Source organism: Anguilla anguilla, chromosome 2, assembly GCF_013347855.1.
Source record: "Anguilla anguilla isolate fAngAng1 chromosome 2, fAngAng1.pri, whole genome shotgun sequence".
In the NCBI taxonomy this organism is placed as follows: domain Eukaryota; kingdom Metazoa; phylum Chordata; class Actinopteri; order Anguilliformes; family Anguillidae; genus Anguilla; species Anguilla anguilla.
Window position 1 is genome coordinate 31,986,416 of NC_049202.1, and position 20,040 is coordinate 32,006,455.

The window sequence follows — 20,040 nt, forward strand, 5'->3', positions numbered from 1 at the left end:
ATGTTTCTAATCTAGGCAATGAGTTAAAAATGACTCAGCATGAGACAGAAGGAGGGAGATGGGGGTTGGAGGGGGGTGGTGTTGGTGGGGGGAGGGGGGTGGGTTATCCTTCAGACCTACTGACAGAAAATTACACAAGGAGGGGGAAAGGAAACTCACCCAGAGGGATGTCCCCTCCCTCACATGCATATACTGAAGGATTAACTTTAGCCGCGTTTCCACCGCAGGAACTATACCCCGGAACTAGGAACCTTTTGAGGAACTCAGTGCGTTTCCACCGCAGGAACTAGGGTCTAAATTTAGTTCTGGGGGCTTTGTTTTACCCCCCAAAACGTTCCTGCTCGGGGGGTAGTACTTTCCGAAAGTACAGGAACCTTTTGGGTGGAGCTCGCAGCGCTGAACATTTCTGATTGGTCGAGTACTCGTAGCATTTGTGTTGTATTTATTTTCCGCCATTACCCGCCATGTTTGAAAATATGCAGCGGCAAACCAATTTATTTTCATAATAACTTCAAATCAAACTTGTATGTTATGCGGCGCAGTAGCCTACTTTTGGTTATAGCCTGTCAACGTCTTGGAATTATAACGTGTGCTCTTCTGTTCTTTTCTTGCTTTAGTATTCGTTTTATAAAATGCTAAGCATTCGTGCTGGGACAGCATATTACGTAGGCTACCAAAACATTCAAACGGATTAATTCGGTTGCTGAATATTTTCTTCCGGATTTTCTTTGTTAGCCTGTTGTAATTGACTCAAAACGTTTGATACAGTTATGTGAGGTATGCGGTAGTTCTGCATAATTAACATTGGTGATACAGTACAAGCAAACTGGAAATCACCTTCCGCACGTTTTATCCGGGTAAAATAACAGGTTAATTCTAGTAATCTTCCCTTTAGCTTTTTCAGACTGCCGTAATTTTACTCAATTTTACTGCCATTTTTCAATTCCACGAAAAGACCAGGAAGACTATGGACTCATTTATGGTGCATGGTTCGCATCTGGAGGGCACACTTCGCTGCTCGGCTAGCAGTAACTTCGAAGGAAAGCAAACGGTGGCTATACCACTACTAATTTACATTTTCACGCAAGTCCGAGTTTTCGTTCTATTCTTGTCATTTTGCCATTAGCCTATATGGAATTGACGACGAGAAAGTAATAAAACAGCAAATTGTTTACAACGTGTGCATGTTTTCTGCTGTTAATGAATGTGTTTGAGAGGATATATGAAAATCAATAAATACAAAAGTAACCATATATAGTCATTGTTGCTAACCCGTTGTAAATATGTGGAATAAACCCCTCCGGGCTGTCCCGGTTATTAGAAAATAATGTAGGCTACTTCGGTGGGAGTATGGGGTTACAGAAGAAATCATATGACAGATGGACCGATGACAACGTCAGTGGGCTAATTTGCCTAATCTTCGCGGTACTTTAGACCCCAGTGGAAACGCAGACAACCATTGGCTGAAGGAACCTTTTAGTTCCTGGTAAAGTAGTTCCTGGGACTGAAAGTTCCGGGTAATTTTGGTGGAAACGCGGCTATTGTCATAGTTCATTCTACAGGAACAGTAGAATTTGGAACTTCAATGTCTTGAAATGCATTTTTATATTTGTCACTCAAAAGTATATACTACAATGTGAACCTTTTAACTTAATGAATCCACAAAAATGGCACCTTTATTTTTTAAACAGTACATTCACTCCAATAATGCTTGCACCATTCTTTTGTCCCTGGTGTTACTTGTACCTTGCAACAATATAAAAAGTTTTTCAGAATTTTACTTCTCATTTAAATCTCATTTTATAAATATATGTGACAAGTCAGCAAATGCCTCATAAATAAATGGACAATTGCTCTATAAAGACACAAAAAAGCAAAAAATTTACAAAAGTAGGTTTCTGTTGAAAATAGTGGATGCTTGTGTGGCAAACTCTGTATACTGTCATTCTTTTATGCAAATAAGCGGATTCTACACAGTAAAATGTCAATTCAATTGTTAAATGTGTTAATTAAACAATTAATTGATAACATTTGGTCCCACAAGGTTACTGGCTGAAATAAAAACTAGAGTGCAGAGCACCCCTCCAGGACCAGAGTTGTGCACCCTGATCCAACACCATATCCTACAAAGTTGGCTAATTAAATGTCCCTGTTGCACCTTGGCCAACTTGACATTATATTATATATTTATGTACTGAATACGCTATGACACTGATGACTTGGTGTCAGCTTTTCTCACTGCCTAAACCTGTATGCATGCACATTTGCAGCTCATTGTGGACAGGGGCACCTGTTAAATGCCTAAACATATAAACAGGTACCATGATCAGAAAGACATTGGGCCTCATTCACAAAACTTTTAAATTATTCTTGCTTTTGTTTTTGAAAATGTTCCTTTGAAAAGCCAATATGGGATTCATGACACATGTGCAGACCTTTGTTTTTGTGCATATCCCAGGTGTATGAGATGCTGAAATGTTATGCACAGTTATGTTCATGTGATTAGCATAATGAATACAAATTCAGAAATCCATGTTTTGACACACAGTTTACGGTCAAATGTGATCGTACGCATGTTTTGTGAGTGAGGCCCAATGTCTGCAGGCCAAATGTGGTCCAGCTCACAAATAAGTACAGCCCTTTATTACATTCATCATGTTATACACTTCAGAAATCATGACACATTTAAAAAAGGAATTCATATTTCTGATCTATGCACTCACTTAATGTCTGTGTGAGCCTAACTAAATTAGTACACTGTGGACCAAAAAGAAACTGCAACTTGACATCACATTTTGAAATAGGGCTTGGTTTCATGAAACAGGGACTAGTATAGCTAAATACCAAATGAGGAAAAACACAATAGCTGCATCAGTACTACTGAGTATCTACCGTATGATGTTCCCGCGCACTAAGGGGTGCATTCAGTGCAAACTGTCACAATACGGGGGTTAGGACGCAGGCGCAGAGTGGGAAAAAACACGAAACTCAAAAATGTAGATACAAATAAAGACTTCACTTACAAAACAGAACAAACAAAAGGCCACGAGGAGCAATTCCAAAAGAAAACTATAAAAAAAAAAAAATTAAAAAAAACAGGAAACACGTAAAGGAACTCAAAATGCTCAAAAGAAGCAAAACTAGAAACTCAAACTCAAAAGCATAGCAGACAGGGAACTGTAGAGGTAGAACAGTACGGGTAGAACACAGACACGGCAGAACACAAGCAGGAAGAACACAGGCACACAGAACACAAGCAGGCAGATACATAAACGCAGGCGGAACCACAAGCAGAAATGCAGTCAGAAACGCAAGGAACCAACACCTCAGTCAGGAAACAAAGAACTTAAATAGACAACGGTAACAAGACACAGGTGAACTCAGAGAACAAACATACCAGAAAAGGAGGGGATAACAAGACACAGGTGGGAACAATTATAGAGTAATTGAAACCAATAATACAATTAACACAGGGAGGGAGAACGAACTGAAACACAAAACTGAAGTGCCGCCATCTGGTGGCCAAAAGGGGAAAAACAGAAACAGAAAATACAGAACCATGACATAAACATCATTATAACACTGCATAATTACTGTTACCATCTCCAGCATATGGAATAATTCATGTTGCTAAAAATGCTATTTTATGTACCTCTGGTGACCTCACCTCTTTGCTTGACATTTTGCTTTTAGCGCTCGAGGATGCGTCCTCAACAGAGGTGTGTGTGGGGTTGACACAAAGTCTACAAGGATGCATGCATGGGCCAGAAGAAGAGTGTCCTTCCTACATAAAATGAGGGCCAGTCTTTACTTTGAGTTGGTACCCGAGCCCTGCATCTAGGTCTCGCATTCAACATTTCAATCCTGGTGTCGATAAAATGTAATAACTTAATCTAGTTGGTTTCATATTTGTTAATGAATATAAAAACGAGTATTGAAAATGAATAAAACTGTTTTGAAAAGATTTTGTGCTGTTTGATGTGTTACATTTTTTTCTTAGAGAAGTATATTGTTAATTACTTCCAGATTTTAATTGGTGCATTGGTCATTTTACCCCTACATGGCTTATCCTACCCTTTGACAAGGATCAACTTACCCTTTACCTGGGGTAAGTTGAGCCACAGAACCACTTTTTAAAAAATATGTCATATTTTCATACCTTGTTTTTGGAGACATATTCTTGTCATTTCATTTGGAAGTAAACATTCGGAAATATGGATTGATGTTTAACACCATTTCTCCTTGTCAAGAGGACATCTTAAGGACAAATTGGGTCTTCTTACCGCAATCTCCCCTAAATGTACAAACAAATACATGGCCTAGACTAATATTGAAAGTATCTGTATGACTAACATTTAGTCACTTTGTGACAATTGCAATTCTACACTTCCATTTTTCATTTTCTTTGCTGTCTCACTTACTACTGGTACAAAATGCAATGGCCTGAGACCCCTGACCAAAACAAGCAGTAGGATACATTTACCAGATCCTTATCCCCATATTCTGGCTACCTGTTTCTTTATGATAAGATTTTATGAAATGCTTTTGAAAGTCCAGTATGGTCAATAACATAAAACTTTCTTTTATATGCAAACTTGAACTAATGTTTTTTAAAACTAAAAATGTGTTTGTATGGGTTCATTGAGTGACATGCAAACCAAACATGCATCAAAAAACCCTTTGGAAGACCAAGGGCAATCACAATGACAATCCAGTTATGTTCAACCAACATGCTACACCGTACCAATACTGATGGGAATAAATACTTAGTACGTAATAATTTGCTAATGATGACATAATGTTGAATCTGTTTAGTGGCAATTAAAGTGAGTGATATTTGCATTGCAATGAATCACAGTGTGAGGCAGCTTAGGGAAATCTAATGAATATTTCTCCAGGCATTCTCTACCATCATGGTCATTTATTGTGGCTATGGATTTAAATAACGACCATGTGGGAGGGAATAAAAAATGTAGCCTGATGATAAAAAATTAAGTAGTTGTAAACTGAACATAAAGAGAACAAATTTAGATTTTTAAGGGTTTGGCCAGCTTTCACTAAGTGAAAAAAAAGAAAGTAAGCCTTAACCTACAGCCCTTGTGGAGCAGTGAGGAAAACTATACCAAGCAGTAGGGTGCAGAAACTGAAATGCCTCAGTAAATAGCAGCTGTATTAAATTAATTGTACACAAAGAAATGTGAGCTGCGTAAACTGATTTGGATAGCAGTATCTGCTACAAATCCCCAATGAAGATGTAATAAATTCAGATTTAGTTTAACCAAGATAGCAATTAAAATGTTTTTTTTTTTTCTCTCTGTCATGGTCCTGTTTTCCTGTCTGTGTTTCCCCTGTTGGGCCGCCAGATGGCGGCACTTCTGTTTTGTGTCCTGCTCCCCCCCTGTTAATTGTATGATTGTTTCATTGTCTCGTTATCCCATCATTGTTCCCACCTGTCTTATCCCCTCCTTCTGGTTTGATTGTTTTTTGAGTTCACCTGTGTCTTGTTACCCCTGTCTATTTAAGTTCTCTGTTCCCTTGACTCGGGTGCTGGTTCCTTGTGTTTGTCTCCTGACTTTCATGTACCTGCCTTCTTGTGTTTGTTCCTGGAATCTGTTTGAAAACCGTATGTACCTGCCTGTGTTTGTTACCTGACGTACATGTACCTGCCTGCTTGTGTTTGTTCCCAACTTGCATATGTTTTAGACCCTTTGTACCTGCCTGTGTTTGACCTGTTTGTGTTTGTTCCACTTGTACTCTGTCCTGCCTGTGTTTGAGTTCCTGTTTCATTAGATATTGTTTGTGTTTGTTCCCGACATCTGTTTGTTTCACCATATCTACCTGCCTGTGTTTTGTTTGACCTTTTCTTGTGCTCTGCCTTCCCGTGTTCTGCCCTGTCTGTGTTCTGCCCTGCCCGTGTTTGTGAGTTCGACTTGTTTTCTGTTTTTATTTCGATATTTTTTGAGTTTGTTTTGGCCTTCGTGCCCTTGTCTGTTCCCTGGTTGTTTGCCCTTTTTGTGAGAAATCTTTGTTAATTTTCCCTTTTGAGTTCGTGTTTTTTTTTCCCCCTCTGCGTTTGGGTCCCCTCTACCCGTACCGTTACACTCTCAGTATAGCCTAGCGAGGTCTTGGCATTTTGAAAAGTATCATTATGAAATTTGGAAATAAAAACGCCATTCGGAAATACGTAATTCGGAGAAGTGTCATTATGAAATGAAAAAATCCATTCAGAAATACAACATGAAATAATTAAATAGCCATGAGGTGGGAATTTAATTATTTCAAAATAAAATGAAGTATTTATTTAATTCTGGCACATTTAGTCCTCCAAAAAAGGTTTGCTGGAGTCAAATAATGGAATTATGAAATACAGACTGACGAAACATCATAACCACACCTTTAAGTTCATATTGACAGTGCACAAATATGTTCAGAAGCATTTTTGCTTCTCAAAATACAGTGCAGTATCTGTAAACTGTAAAATAGGTTGAGTTTTATAAATGTACTGTACAAATAATAAAATGTCCTGGGGATTTTCAGGCAGTGGAACTTTCAGTTTTATCTTACATGTAATTTTGAACACCTAGCGAACACTCTTCAAGCATTGTCCTATAGAAAATCACCAGATGTACAGTTTGTGTGGTGTTTAGCAAGCAAATAGGAAATAGTTGCTATATAAAAAATAAATTAATGTCCACTCCAACCTGAGAGTGCAATATGAGATGGGCTGTTAACATGGTGCCGCTCTAGACTGTTGATGTGCTGTTGCTCTGAGTGGCAATGCTAGATCTACGACCTGTGCTCTACTGAGCCTGACTGTACTCAACCGTACAGAAAGACAATCATATTACTGATTTGATTTGTGCAACGTGGAGCTACCCAAAAGTGAAATTATGATTGAAAAAGACAAAGCCTGAATTTTAACTCCTGTGCATGTTTAAATAAACAGGTTATTTTCTCCAAATCTTTGTCTTCTGGTGTCCTGACAGAACATGCAAGGATCGTTATTTTATTTTCTGGTTTTATTTGAGGGACAAGTGATGTACCCAAATTATATTTGTTAGGTTTCTTATTACTATTAAGAGCCCAAGGAACACAAATAATGGAACTTTAGTGTATTTGTTCTGGTTTTTCTTATTTTTCTGTCACATTAGATCATTTCCAAGTGAAAAGCTTTAAAAATATATGAAGAAAGTTTCTATGTAAAACCAAACCGATATGAATGAAATGAATGTTACAGCATCAATGGAAAGGAGACCATATAGATAGTTGATAATAGTAGTCTATCTATAGCTGCCACATCCTTCACAAGGTACCTTGGGAAATGTCAGAGTTCAGGAAACTTGTGGATAGCTTACTATGTTTAAAACAGGCTGTAATTCCTACACGTGTGTAAATAACCTAAAATTACAGCTGGCAGTCTGCACTTTAACCTTACCTTTATTGTTTCATTTTAAATCCAATGTGCCAGAGTACAGAGCCAGAACAACAAAATTATGTCGCTCTCTAAATACTTATGGACTGCACTATAATGTTTTGAAAATATGTACACTTAGTAAAATGGTGATCCTCTTTGGCTATTGGAGGCAACCAGATTCCCTCTAATGGTCCCTCTCGTGAGAGAGCAATACCCATTCATAAAGTGTGTCTGCCCTCTTCTGGTCTATCATGTTCTGTTCTAATGTCTTCAATCCCATTTTTTATGACACACATTTGATGATTTGTTTATTTTTTCTTGTTCTATATTTTAAAAAATATTTTTAATAAAATATAATTAAATCATAATATAAGTAACATAAAATATCAGATAACAAAACAAATATTTTACATGATTTTTCTAATTAAATCAAAGCTCCTGTAAAATCCAGCTAAATGTTTTTTTTTTTTTAATCTTGTATACGCCACATGAAAGCAAAAGTAACATGAACCAGCTTTCATACTGTATATATGCAACATTCCTCAAATATAAAGAACAATGTCAACCTGAAACCCTTGATTGATTCCTGAAATGACTGCATTCAAGATCCTGAATGCCTTCCACGTATCTGCATTACAAATTCCAACAAGCTTCGGGTCCATTTAATAGTTAAACCAATAATAGTTCAACCTCAAAAGACTTGTGTGATTTTTAAACACTGCTGACAGTTTCTGAAGTAGTACCCTTAGATCTGCTCCAGCCGCTTTCTGAAGCAATGAAATTCCGGCAGCAGGGGAAGGCCTCCACTGTATCTTTGGCACCTTTTCTCATGAAAATGTACAGAAAGGGGTCCACGAGGGGGCTGAGACGGACAATGTTCCGTGCCACGGCCATCAGGCAGTACACAGTAAATGTCTTCTTTTTTGTAACTGCCCGATAAAAAGATATGAGTGTGAAGGGAAGATACAACAGAACGTAGATTCCAAGAACCAGCGCCAGAATTCCCATAATTCTCTTCTTTTCTGCATCAGATACTGAGACGGTGCCAGCCAGAGCTCTCCGGGTTCCTACATACAGGAACACTAGAAGAGGCATGGGGAGTAGGAAAAGGATTGAAAAGACGATGGTGAATGTGATATGGTCTTTCATGAGTACGTTGTAATCAATGGCTGCATATATTACCGACAATACCCAGACAACTAGAGAGGCCAGGACTGAGTGCTTAATATTGCGATAGTAGCGATACCACAGAGGGTGGACGACCACCAGATACCTCTCCAATGAGATGCACACCATGAACCCAAGGCTGGCAATGAGACCAAAACGGACAACAACCAGCAACACATTGTAAGTAACAATATATTCCTTGGACTGTATACCAAAAAATCTGTCCGTCATAAAAAAAATACGAACGATGATCTGGACAAGATCTGAAATGAGGAGGTTGATGACATAGATGGGGGCAACATGATTAGATTTGATGAGACGGTAAAGGGCATAACTGGCCAAGCAGATGGCTGGCAGCCCAAAACAAAAAATGATCCAGGCAATCACTTCTTCAAAAATGTCTACGTAAGCGATGCGCTCATCAACACCATTCACCTTTGATTCATTCATGGCAAAATCTTTCACGTAGCCCGTACAGATGGCAGTGACGTTATATGAAATGTTCTGCACAGCGCCTTGGTTGAGGGCTATTTGTCTTTTCCTTGGTGGGTGTTAATGATAAATGCCCTCCTGCTGTGATAAGGGGAGTACCCACTCCTGGTCAACGTGAGTGCTTCCTCTGTCTCTGAAATTTCTTCAGCTTTGCTGATTGAAGAACTGAAAGAAAAAAAATCAATAATATTTAGGAATCTGTTGATACAGATCTCACAGTGTAAAAGAATCCTAATAGACACTTTCTTCCACAAGATGAAGTACTACATTTTTTAAAACTCACACGCAAGATGTTTTGTGGTTTTTTGAATATATTCAAATACTGCTAGACAGAAACAAATTCCAGACAAGAAAGCCCGCCTCATAGTGACGTGCCTTGTAGCGGCTTTTCCGAAATGTCACTTCTAATGACATATAGACAAGCTCAACTAAGTTTTCTAATTGTATCGTTTCGCATTTTACCTACTTTGTCTCAGCTCTTAGATGTATGCAGATCTTCATCCAAGCTTGGAATTCAGTTCACTGAATGAATGTAGGCTATGCATTGTGTGTATGGCTTGCCACAAATAAATAATAATACCCTTGAAAATGAAAATAAGCCTATGTACATAGTTCAAAAGATTAAAATAAATTAGAAGTTTTCTGAATAACAAACGGAATCAAAGAGGTATATTAATTAATTGATGCATAATGGAACATACAAGCAAGCACTAGTTAAATGTCTAAATTCTATATAGTTATGATAAATGGCTATATACTTATATACTTATTATGTTTCAGAGGACTTTTAATAAATAAAGTATATTTACCACAAAGTGAGGATGAGAAGAGCGGAGTTTGTTGCCGTTGGGTCAGATGGGTGATTATTCACCTATTGTAAACCTTCCTAGCTTTATATACCAAACAAGGAAGAAGGAACTTTGTCCAGTTTGACGAATGGGCTTTTGGACATGTGTTTCCTTTGGCTACATTTAACCAGATTTTGTCCAACTGCACCACGCAACTGCTGCATTATGTTCTGCTGCCCATTAACCAGTGCAGTGTACAAGTTAACCCATATTTGAAGCTGTTCTCTTCCTTCAGGCAAATGCATTTAAATTATGACTGGGCAGCTGTATGTAATTATGTATTGTAAATTCAGCCAACACTTCATTTTCTGATGATATGACAGTGACAGGTCAAATCTGCTTATATTATGCCTAATCCCCCCAACAACAAAATAAATATCTTGACTTTCAAATCTCCACTTACTTGTGATCTGTCACTGAGTTGTTTTTGTCAAGTCTGTGAGCAGCACTACCAGCTAAAGACTTCACTCTGTGTGTGTGTGTGCGTGCATGTGTGTGTGTGCTTGTGTGTCTGCTTGCAAAAGAAAATAGGAAAACATTTTTGCAATCGTTGAATCAAAAACAGGAAGAGTCTTTTTAAAGTTTTGAAATCTGAACTTTCCTAACCCCAGCAAGAAAGCTGAAATCGCACCAAAATAAAAAAATGCCTCATCTTCATGTTTGATTTCTAGATCAGTAGTAAGGAAATTATGTTTACAGATAGGTTTCGTATTACTATTAAGAGCCCAAGGAAAACAGACAATGGAACTTTAATGTTTTTGTTCAGATTTTTCTTATTTTTCAGTCATATTTGATCATGTCCAAATAAAGAGCTTTGAAGAAAAAAGAAAAAGAAAAACCCAAACCAATATGATGGAGTACAGAGCCAAAACAACAAAAAATATGTCCCTGTCTAAATACTTACGGACTGCACTGTAATTTCATGAAAATGTGTAGACTTAGCAAAACGGTGGTCCTCTTTGGCTATTTGAGTCAACCAGGTTCCCACTAATGGTCCCTCTCATGAGAGAGCAATACTCGTTCATAAAGTGTGTCTGCTCTCCTCTGGCAGAGCATGCAAATCTCATGATACACAATGGCTGACAAAGCAGAGCTTCAGCAAGTTCAATCACCATTGGTCCAATAAAACCCATAAGCTACTTTTTAAAGTGTATAGATACAAAATACAATCAATCCTTTCTAATAAAGGTCTTTATGTATATTTGAAGTTAGGATTGAATAGAGATGCAATGGTCTTCAGAGGGTGGAAAATTGTGATATGTTTTCATTATTATGATTGACTATGATCTGAAATGAGGAAAATACACACTGAATTTAGCTCTGCTTTGGCTTGACTCACTCACTACACTGCCACTCTAAGAGTGGCTGGGAAAATATTTCATTCTTGACAAATATATTTGTCATGTCTTTGTAATTATATTATTTTCATTTCCATGCATGTCAGTTTGTGCATATATTATAGAATATATTTTGAAATGTGAAAATTCCAATCAAATAACAGAAAGTAAAATCACTGAAAGAGTAATTCTGTCAGGACCACTGCCATCAAAGTAGATCTTTATTGACAATAAAGGCAATACAGTTATGTTTGGCAGTATGGCTCTGTTCTGGAGCTCTCCCGCCAACCACGCAGCCCGCGTGGATAAGGCTGGGAGGCCAGCAGCCAAACCCCCCTAGAGGGGTACACACAGAACAGATCCAGCAGCAAAGCAAGTTCTTAACACATAGGGATGGAGCAATGCAAATTCTTAACACATAGGGATGGAGCAATACAAATTCTTAACACATAGGAATGGAGAAATGCAAATTCTTGACACATAGGGATGGAGCTGGGGTGGTGGAGGGGATTTACAAAGCAACATGCAGCAGCTTGCATGCAGGAGGACAGCCAAATGAGTAGAGGGAGGCTGTTTAAGTAGACCGCCCTGTTAAGTGAATGTACTGTGATAGGCGAACATCACTCAGCTGAGCCATCAGCTGATTCAGCCGGAGGGCTTGACTCTTGTGGCCTGCCAGAACTACACGATGCTCCATTTAAAAAAAAAAGATTCCCAAGAAAACAACTAATTCTGTTCAGCAGCTGGAAAAAAACTGTGACTTAGGTACAACAATGGTTCTCTTTTTTCATTTATAATTTATTTAAAATAAAAATAATAATTTATACATAATATTTTCATTTTCTCTTTGATAAATAAATAGCACTGTTCTGATCATGTTATAGTGTATCATGTTCTGTTCTATTGTTTTCTATGCCATTTTTATGACACACATTTCCATAAGTGCAACTGATGATTTTCTTCTTGTTTTTTGATGTGAAAGAAAAAAATAAAATAACACACATATAAAAAAAGATTATATATATATATATATATATATATATATATATATATATATATAATTCATCATATAAAGTAACATAAAGTATCATGTAATAAAATCACAAATATTTTACTTATGGTTTTGCTAATGAAATCAAAGCTCCTGTAAAATCCTGATAAACTGTTTTAAAATCTTGTATACGCCACATGAAAGCAAAAGGAACATGAACCGGCTTTCATAATGTATATATGAAACATTTCTCAATACTTAAAAAAATAATAAGAAAAATACAATGTAAAATGTCAACCTGAAAGCCTTGATTGATTCCTGAAATGACTGCAGGCAAGATACTGAATGCCAAATACTTTTCTACGCTGTACTGATCTTGTCTGGTGTATTGGAACCAATGAAATGCTCTCAAAAAGTGCAAACCCTGCCTTCTGGTCATATTGGTAGGCTCAATATCACCAGGCAAGTTCAATCCAGCACAGAAAAGTATTTGAATCTGAAACAAACACATATTTAACCTAGGTCTGCTTCCCAATATCTGCAGTCCAAATTCCAACAAGCTTCGGTCCACTTAATTTGATAATACAGTTACACCTCATAAGACTTCTGTGATTTTTAAACACTGCTGATAGTTTCCGAAGTAGTACCCTTAGATCTGCTCCAGCCTCTTCCTGAAGCAATTAAAGTTTGGCAGCAGGGGAAGACCTCCACTGTATCTTTGGCATCTTTTCTCATGAAAATATACAGAAAGGGGTCCACAAGGGGGCTGAGACGGACAATGTTCCGTGTCACGGCCATCAGGCAGTACACAGTAAATGTCTTCTTTTTTGTAACTGCCAGATAAAAAGACATGAGTGTGAAGGGAAGATACAACAGAACGTAGATTCCAAGAACCAGCACCAGAATTCCCATAATTCTCTTCTTTTCTGCATCAGATACTGAGACGGTGCCAGCCAGAGCTCTCCGGGTTCCTACATACAGGAACACTAGAAGAGGCATGGGGAGTAGGAAAAGGATTGAAAAGACGATGGTGAATGTGATATGGTCTTTCATGAGTACGTTGTAATCAATGGCTGCATATATTACCGACAATACCCAGACAACTAGAGAGGCCAGGACTGAGTGCTTAATATTGCGATAGTAACGATACCACAGAGGGTGGACGACCACCAGATACCTCTCCAATGAGATGCACACCATGAACCCAAGGCTGGCAATGAGACCAAAACGGACAACAACCAGCAACACATTGTAAGTAACAATATATTCCTTGGACTGTATACCAAAAAATCTGTCCGTCATAAAAAAAATACGAACGATGATCTGGACAAGATCTGAAATGAGGAGGTTGATGACATAGATGGGGGCAACATGGTTAGCTTTGATTAGACGGTAAAGGGCATAACTGGCCAAGCAGATAGCTGGCAGCCCAAAACAAAAAATTATCCAGGCAATCACGTCTTCAAAAATGTCTACGTAAGCGACGCGCTCATCAACACCATTCACCTTTGATTCATTCATTGCAAAATCTTTCACATAGCCCGTACAGATGGCAGTGACGTTATATGAAATGTTCTGCACAGCGTCTTGGTTGAGGGCTATTTTTCTTTTCCTTGGTGGGTGTTAATGATAAATGCTCTCCGGCTGTGATAAGGGGAGTACCCACTCCTGGTCAACGTGAGTGCTTCCTCTGTCTCTGAAATTTCTTCAGCTTTGCTGATTGAAGAACTGAAAGAAAAAAAGCTATGCTATTTTGATACAGATCTCACAGTGTAAAAAATATTCCAAATAGAAGCGTTCTCCCACAACATGAAATACTACATTTAAAAAATCACAAGCAAGATATTCAGTGGTTTTTTGAAGATATTCAAATATCGCTAGACAGAAACAAATTCCACCAAACAAGCACTAGTTAAATGTCTAAATTCTATGAAGTTATGATAAATGGCTATATTAATATCAAATACTTATTATGTTTCAGAGAACTTTAATGAATAAAGTATATTTACCACAAATTGAGGATAAGAAGAGGGGAGTTTGTTGCCGTTGGGTCAGATGGGTGATTGTTTACCTATTGTAAACATTCCTAGCTTTAAATACCAAACAAGGAAGAAGGAACTTTGTCCAGTTTGACGAATGGGCTTTTGGCCATGTGTTTCCTTTGGCTACATTTAACCAGATTTTGTCCTACTGCACCATTCAACTGCGGCATTATGTTCTGCTGCCCATTAGCCAGTGTAGTGTACATGTTAACCCATATTTAAAGCTGTTCTCTTCCTTCAGGCAAATGCATTTAAATTATGGGCAGCTGTGTGTAATTATCTATTGTAAATTCAAACAATCATCACACCACATCATTTTCTAATGCTATGACAGTGACAGGTAGAATCTGCTTATATTATGCCCCCCTCCCCCCCAAATCTTCACTTTAAAATCTCCACTTACTTTTGAACTGTCAGTGAGCTGTTTTCTCAAGTCTGTGAGCAGCATTATCAGCTAAAAGACTTCACTCCAAGTGTGTGTGTGTGCATGTGTGTGTGTATGTGTGTGTTTGTACGTGTGTGTGTCTGCTTATGAAAGAAAATAGGAAAACATTTTTGCAATCATTGAATCAAAAATAGGAAGAGACTTTTTAATGTTTTGAAATCTGACGTTTGAAACTTTCCAAACTGCAGCAAGAAAGCTGAAATTGCACCAAAATAAAAAATGGCACATCTTCATCTTTGGTTTCTAGATCAGTAGTAGAAGGAAATTATTTTTACAGATAAATTTGCGAGGTAGCATTTGTAACTGTGGTAATGATGCCTTGATGACCACACAATAAATGTGTTATTACAAGTAAAAGAGAGTGTTGTTGTTTTGACAGTTATCAATACAGCCGTGCAGTCAAAATTAATTTTATAATATTTTAAGGCAAAAAACTACAAGTGTAACTTTAAATAAGATTAGATAAACTGTGCCACTCTGAAATGCCTGATTTGAGGTTTTCATAACTTCCATCTATTTTCATGTCTTGTGTCATTTTGTTATTCTGAGTATATTTGCGAAATACAGTACAGTTACAGCAGCATGATTTAGTAACACGTTTTGTGCATCACAAGAGAGGATAAACCACACAGCATGACCACAAACATGCTAATAGGCACGCATTCACTCACACACACAGGCGCGCAAGCACACACACATACACACAAACACACACACTAAACAGACTAATCTGTTACATGTGTTACGTCTATAAATATAAATCTCCAATTTCCCAGTGTATTTTGCCTTTCATTTAGGTGTATTTGCCCATCGTACCGGTAACGCCAAATCCTATTTCCCTATTTAAGTTGTGAGTAATCAATAACATGCAAAAGCATGCTACTGCATTTTCTTTTTTTTTGTTGCATTTTTAAAATTAGCAGCGTGCCACTACCACCCATTTGAAACAACCGGTTAAACAAACGGACTAGCCTACTGTCCGTGGCATTAGTAAAGAAAAGGGGATTACAACATCACTAATCTTAGCGACATGCTTCAAACAATGCCTGTTTGTAAGTTGTCTTGCTTGACAAAGGAGCTATCGTTAACCATAATTAGCTAGACTAGCTTGCTTGTGGGCTAGTAGCCTATAAGATAACTTAACCTAGTCAAAAGTTGGCAAATCCGATATAAACCGGTTTATTCTATTTTAACTGCGATGTTGTTTTATGACAGTGTAAAAGGGTACACAGTAGGAAATTCACAGTATTGTTACCTGTTATCTACGGATGTACAGCATCCATAACAAGTGGGCAACTGTGTCGATCAAGACAAAATAGCAGCGCCCGGTACTGCAGCTGAGGGGTTCGTGATTTACGCATGACGCTAAAACTGCGGACCCGTGCATATATATATATATAGGTTGGTGGTATTTATAAATTGTATTTTATATACAAGACAAATTATAAATGCCATCGACCAAAACGGCACTCGTCGAATGAGAGGGCAAAAGGGCAGGGGCTCAAGCCCCCCTTGAGGTCTATCTGTGCACGTGCTTGAGCTGTGCACTGGAAAAAGAGAAGTAGGAACGCTATTGAGCAGACCTGGGCATTTTACGGCCCGCGGGCCGGATGCGGCCCTTTGGTTGACTCTGACCGGCCCGCGTAAGGTTCATAAGAAATTACAAAATAAACTTTTTTTTTTTTTTTTTCGTATTTTCTTATTACCTCATACGTGGATTAAATGTGCATGGCTTTTATTTTGAAGTTATACACCCTGTGTTTTTTACGTAGTGCATAGGGACGTAAGGTACGTACGTGATGCGTGTTACCACAGAGCTGAAAAAACTGCTAAAAAAACTTTTCGGCTCTGTGCGTGTTACTGAATGGACGTTAGCTGTCTCGACGACTTTCACCCCCAAAATGTCAACTAAAAAAAGAAAGGTAGACGCTGAATGCAGGGTTTTCAAGAAGACATGGACTGCAAAGTATTTGTTTACTGAAATCAGAGGTAAAGCGGTGTGTTTGGTTTGCGGGAACCAGATTGCAGTGTTAAAGGATTACAATTTGAGACGGCATTACGAGACGAAACATTCAGAGACATATAAAAACTTGAATAATGCTGAAATGGCGCGGATATCGGAAGATTTGGTCGTTAAGCTTCACACATCCAGGGATGCAGCAACCAGGACCAGCTTTGTAATTTCCCACAAAATCGCTAAAAACAGTAAGCCATTCTCAGAGGGCGAGTTCGTAAAAGAGTGCTTGGTGGACTCTGCAGCCCTACTATGTCCTGAAAAAAAAGAAGCTTTTGAGCACGTCCCGCTGTCCAGGCGCACCGTGACAAGAAGGATCGAGGACATTGCGGTAAATTTGGAACTTCAGCTGCAACGTGATGTGGCAAATTTTGACTTTTTCTCTTTGGCTTTGGACGAGAGCTGTGATGTCCGTGACACAGCCCAGCTACTTGTATTTGTCCGTGGGATAACGGACTTCAAGATTACAGAGGAGCTGGCAGCAATGCGCTCAATGAAAGGGACAACGACGGGGAGCGATTTGTTCACGGAGGTAAATGCATGCATGGACACGCTGGGACTGAAATGGGACAGACTGACGGGTGTTACAACGGACGGTTGTCCAAATTTAACAGGGAAAAATGTCGGGCTGTTGAAACGTTTGCAAGATAAAGTGACTGAAAACAACGCAGATCAGAAAGTAGTATTTTTGCATTGTATTTTACATCAGCATGTGTTGTGCAAGTCAGTGCTTAAAATTGACAATGTGATTGATGTTGTAACTAAAATAGTTAACTTTATTAGGGCACGAGCATTGAATCACAGGCAGTTTGTTGCACTTTTAGAGGAGCACGAGACAGAACATGTTGATATCAGCTATCACACAGCTGTGAGATGGCTCAGTCTGGGTAAAGTGCTAAAAAGAGTCTGGGATCTGAAAGCAGAAATCCGAGAGTTTTGTGAAAAGAAAGGCAGAGACATCCCAGAGCTCTCAGATGAGAAGTGGATGGCAGATTTTGCATTTGCTGTTGATGTGACCGCACTGATGACTGCACTGAACACCAAACTGCAAGGCAAGGGCCTTTTCATCCATGAAATGCACAACCTAGTGAAGGCTTTCATGACGAAGTTACAGTTTCTTTCGAGGCAACTGGAGAGCAACAATCTTACTCACATGCAAACCCTGAAAGAAGTCACACCATCAGATGATAACCTCCGCAGGTACTCATCCATGTTAGGAGCACTGCATGATGAGTTTTCAAAGCGATTTAAAGATTTCAGAACAATGGAGAGTGAAATGCACTTGATTTCCTCTCCATTTACCTGCAATGTGGATGATGTGCCTAGTGATGTCCAGCTGGAACTCATTGACCTGCAGTCTGATGCAGTACTCACAGAGCACTTTAAGTCACAACCACTGCTGCAATTCTACTCTTCTCTTAAGCAAGAGAAGTTTCCAAATATGAGGAGACATGCTCAGAAGATGTTTGTTCTCTTTGGATCTACCTACATATGTGAACAAACATTCTCAGTGATGAAGTTTAATAAGTCCAGATACAGATCCTTTCTCACTGATGATCATCTGTCAGCTGTGCTTCGCATCTCAACCTCAAACATTCACCCTGACTTTGATGCACTTGTTAAAGACCAACAGAGACTAGATTTCTCTCACTGAACAAGAAAAAACTGAAAAACGCAGAATGAGTGACAAGTGAAAATGTTTTAACTACAAATGTAGGCATCATTATTTTTCTAATATGATGTATCTTACTGAATTTGGCTGAAAATGGTCACTAATGTAATGAATCAAAAACTGTTCAAATGTTCACATTTTGTTAACCATTATTTTAGGAAATTTTATTGAGTAAATGTCATTTTTCCTAAGACAACCTCTCTTTTTCATTGCTCAATTTGAACTTATACTCTTACCAGTCTTACCAACTAATCAAAACAATTAATATTATGCAGACTTTTGTCCAGCCTTTTGGTCCGGCCCTCCATAATATTTTCTTGTTCTCATGTGGCCCCATGTAAAAAATAATTGCCCACCCCTGCTATTGAGAGACAGGATCAACAACAGTCATGCAAAATCTATTGTGAATTAAGAGATCATTTGCAAAAAGAAAGAAAAATGAGCCAGTTTTCTGAATGTAAACATTTTATTGCATCTCCGCTAACATATGTTTTTAATACGTTATAGGAATATACATATATATATAGTACACCACTATATATCACTGATGTCCAATACATACATTTCAAGGGAGATACTGTTATGAAATTTCTTTAATATTTAGATTTGTTTGTATGATTTACAATTACAGTATAACTCAACAAATAACCTCAGAAATGTAGTTCTTCTGTAACCATTATGTCTTATTTTAACAAACAGTGAAATAATACACCTATACTATACCATCACTGCAGGGAAGACCACTACCAGCAGAATGATTTACAGTCTCTTATAGAAATGGAATATAGTGTCAAGTTTAATGATTTTATATATTTCACTCACATAGACTCTAAATTGCCCATAGGTATGAGTTTTTGAGTGAATGGTGTTTGTGTCCTGCAATAGATTGGTGGCCTGTCCAGGGTGTATTCCTGCCTCTCGCCCAATGCACACTGGGATAGGCACCCAACACCCCCCATGACCCTGCTCAGGACGAGCGGGTATAGATAATGGATGGATGGATGGATATTTCACAGAAGTGTGAGTCCTACTCTATGCTCTCATCATCTCCCACCCGTAGTACTGCAACTCCATCCTGGCTGACCTCTGTGCCGCTGCCAACAAACCTCTGCAGCTCAGCCAGAATGCTGCTGCTCATTTCAGTACATTAGTAATGGGCAGCTAAAGGGACAGCTCTTAAAAACATATCTTATGGCTCTGTACTCCATAATTTAAGATGAGTAATCAAACTAACTTTTAGAATATGGACATGCCCCCCCCCCCCCCCCCCCCCCCCCCCAATTTTGGAAACAGTTAAACTTGCCCCCCCCCCCCCAATAATTGTACCAACAAAAAAAATGCTAGCCATGTACTTTTATTTTGAAAGGCATGCTGGAGTGCAGTCAACAATTTCGCCCTATACAGCAAATATCATTCCTTTTAATGGACCCCAAATTAAAAAATTCACCCAATTAAATCCATGCAGTACTAACCAGTAGGCCCAGTAGGTTGCAATTAGAAGTTTGAATGAGCACAGTATCAGTCTTTAAAAATCACCCCATTCAAATCGTGTATCGCAAGATTTTGCGAGGTTTGCAGTCTTATGGGAGGAAGGGAAGGTGAATGCTGTGCCATTCCT

General features: G+C 38.5%; 3 protein-coding genes and 1 long non-coding RNA gene across 8 annotated transcripts; 1 reads left to right on the top strand and 3 right to left on the bottom strand.

Moving 5' to 3' along the window:
- Window positions 1-5,051: 5,051 nt before the first annotated feature.
- On the bottom strand, window positions 5,052-6,270 carry LOC118216600. Its single transcript, XR_004763039.1, has 2 exons — window positions 6,103-6,270; window positions 5,052-5,312 (listed from the first exon to the last, which is right to left on the bottom strand). It is a non-coding gene; the product is annotated as an uncharacterized LOC118216600 (long non-coding RNA).
- A 24-nt stretch (window positions 6,271-6,294) lies between these two features.
- Window positions 6,295-10,410, bottom strand: LOC118216605 (G-protein coupled receptor 4-like). 3 transcript variants are annotated; one of them, XM_035397947.1, is made up of 3 exons: window positions 9,883-10,318; window positions 9,540-9,610; window positions 6,295-9,238 (listed from the first exon to the last, which is right to left on the bottom strand). In XM_035397947.1, the coding sequence occupies exon 3, from the start codon at window positions 9,029-9,031 to the stop codon at window positions 8,126-8,128; it is 906 nt and encodes a 301-aa protein (XP_035253838.1). In that variant the 5' UTR covers window positions 9,032-9,238; window positions 9,540-9,610; window positions 9,883-10,318; the 3' UTR covers window positions 6,295-8,125. The 3 variants fall into 3 exon arrangements, with proteins under 3 accessions (XP_035253838.1, XP_035253847.1, XP_035253829.1); XM_035397956.1 differs by lacking the exons at window positions 9,540-9,610; window positions 9,883-10,318 and adding an exon at window positions 10,325-10,410; XM_035397938.1 differs by lacking the exon at window positions 9,540-9,610.
- A 1,983-nt stretch (window positions 10,411-12,393) lies between these two features.
- Window positions 12,394-14,811, bottom strand: LOC118219717 (proteinase-activated receptor 2-like). Of its 3 annotated transcripts, XM_035403054.1 has the most exons (3): window positions 14,695-14,811; window positions 14,259-14,320; window positions 12,394-13,977 (listed from the first exon to the last, which is right to left on the bottom strand). In XM_035403054.1, exon 3 carries the CDS (start codon window positions 13,768-13,770, stop codon window positions 12,865-12,867), a length of 906 nt encoding a protein of 301 aa, XP_035258945.1. In that variant the 5' UTR covers window positions 13,771-13,977; window positions 14,259-14,320; window positions 14,695-14,811; the 3' UTR covers window positions 12,394-12,864. The 3 variants fall into 3 exon arrangements, with proteins under 3 accessions (XP_035258945.1, XP_035258943.1, XP_035258944.1); XM_035403052.1 differs by lacking the exon at window positions 14,259-14,320; XM_035403053.1 differs by lacking the exon at window positions 14,695-14,811 and having other exon boundaries at window positions 14,259-14,452.
- A 1,620-nt stretch (window positions 14,812-16,431) lies between these two features.
- Window positions 16,432-18,752, top strand: LOC118219745 (general transcription factor II-I repeat domain-containing protein 2B-like). Its single transcript, XM_035403123.1, has 2 exons — window positions 16,432-16,667; window positions 16,890-18,752. Exons 1-2 carry the CDS (start codon window positions 16,536-16,538, stop codon window positions 18,402-18,404), a joined length of 1,647 nt encoding a protein of 548 aa, XP_035259014.1. The 5' UTR covers window positions 16,432-16,535; the 3' UTR covers window positions 18,405-18,752.
- The last annotated feature ends 1,288 nt before the right edge of the window (window positions 18,753-20,040 follow it).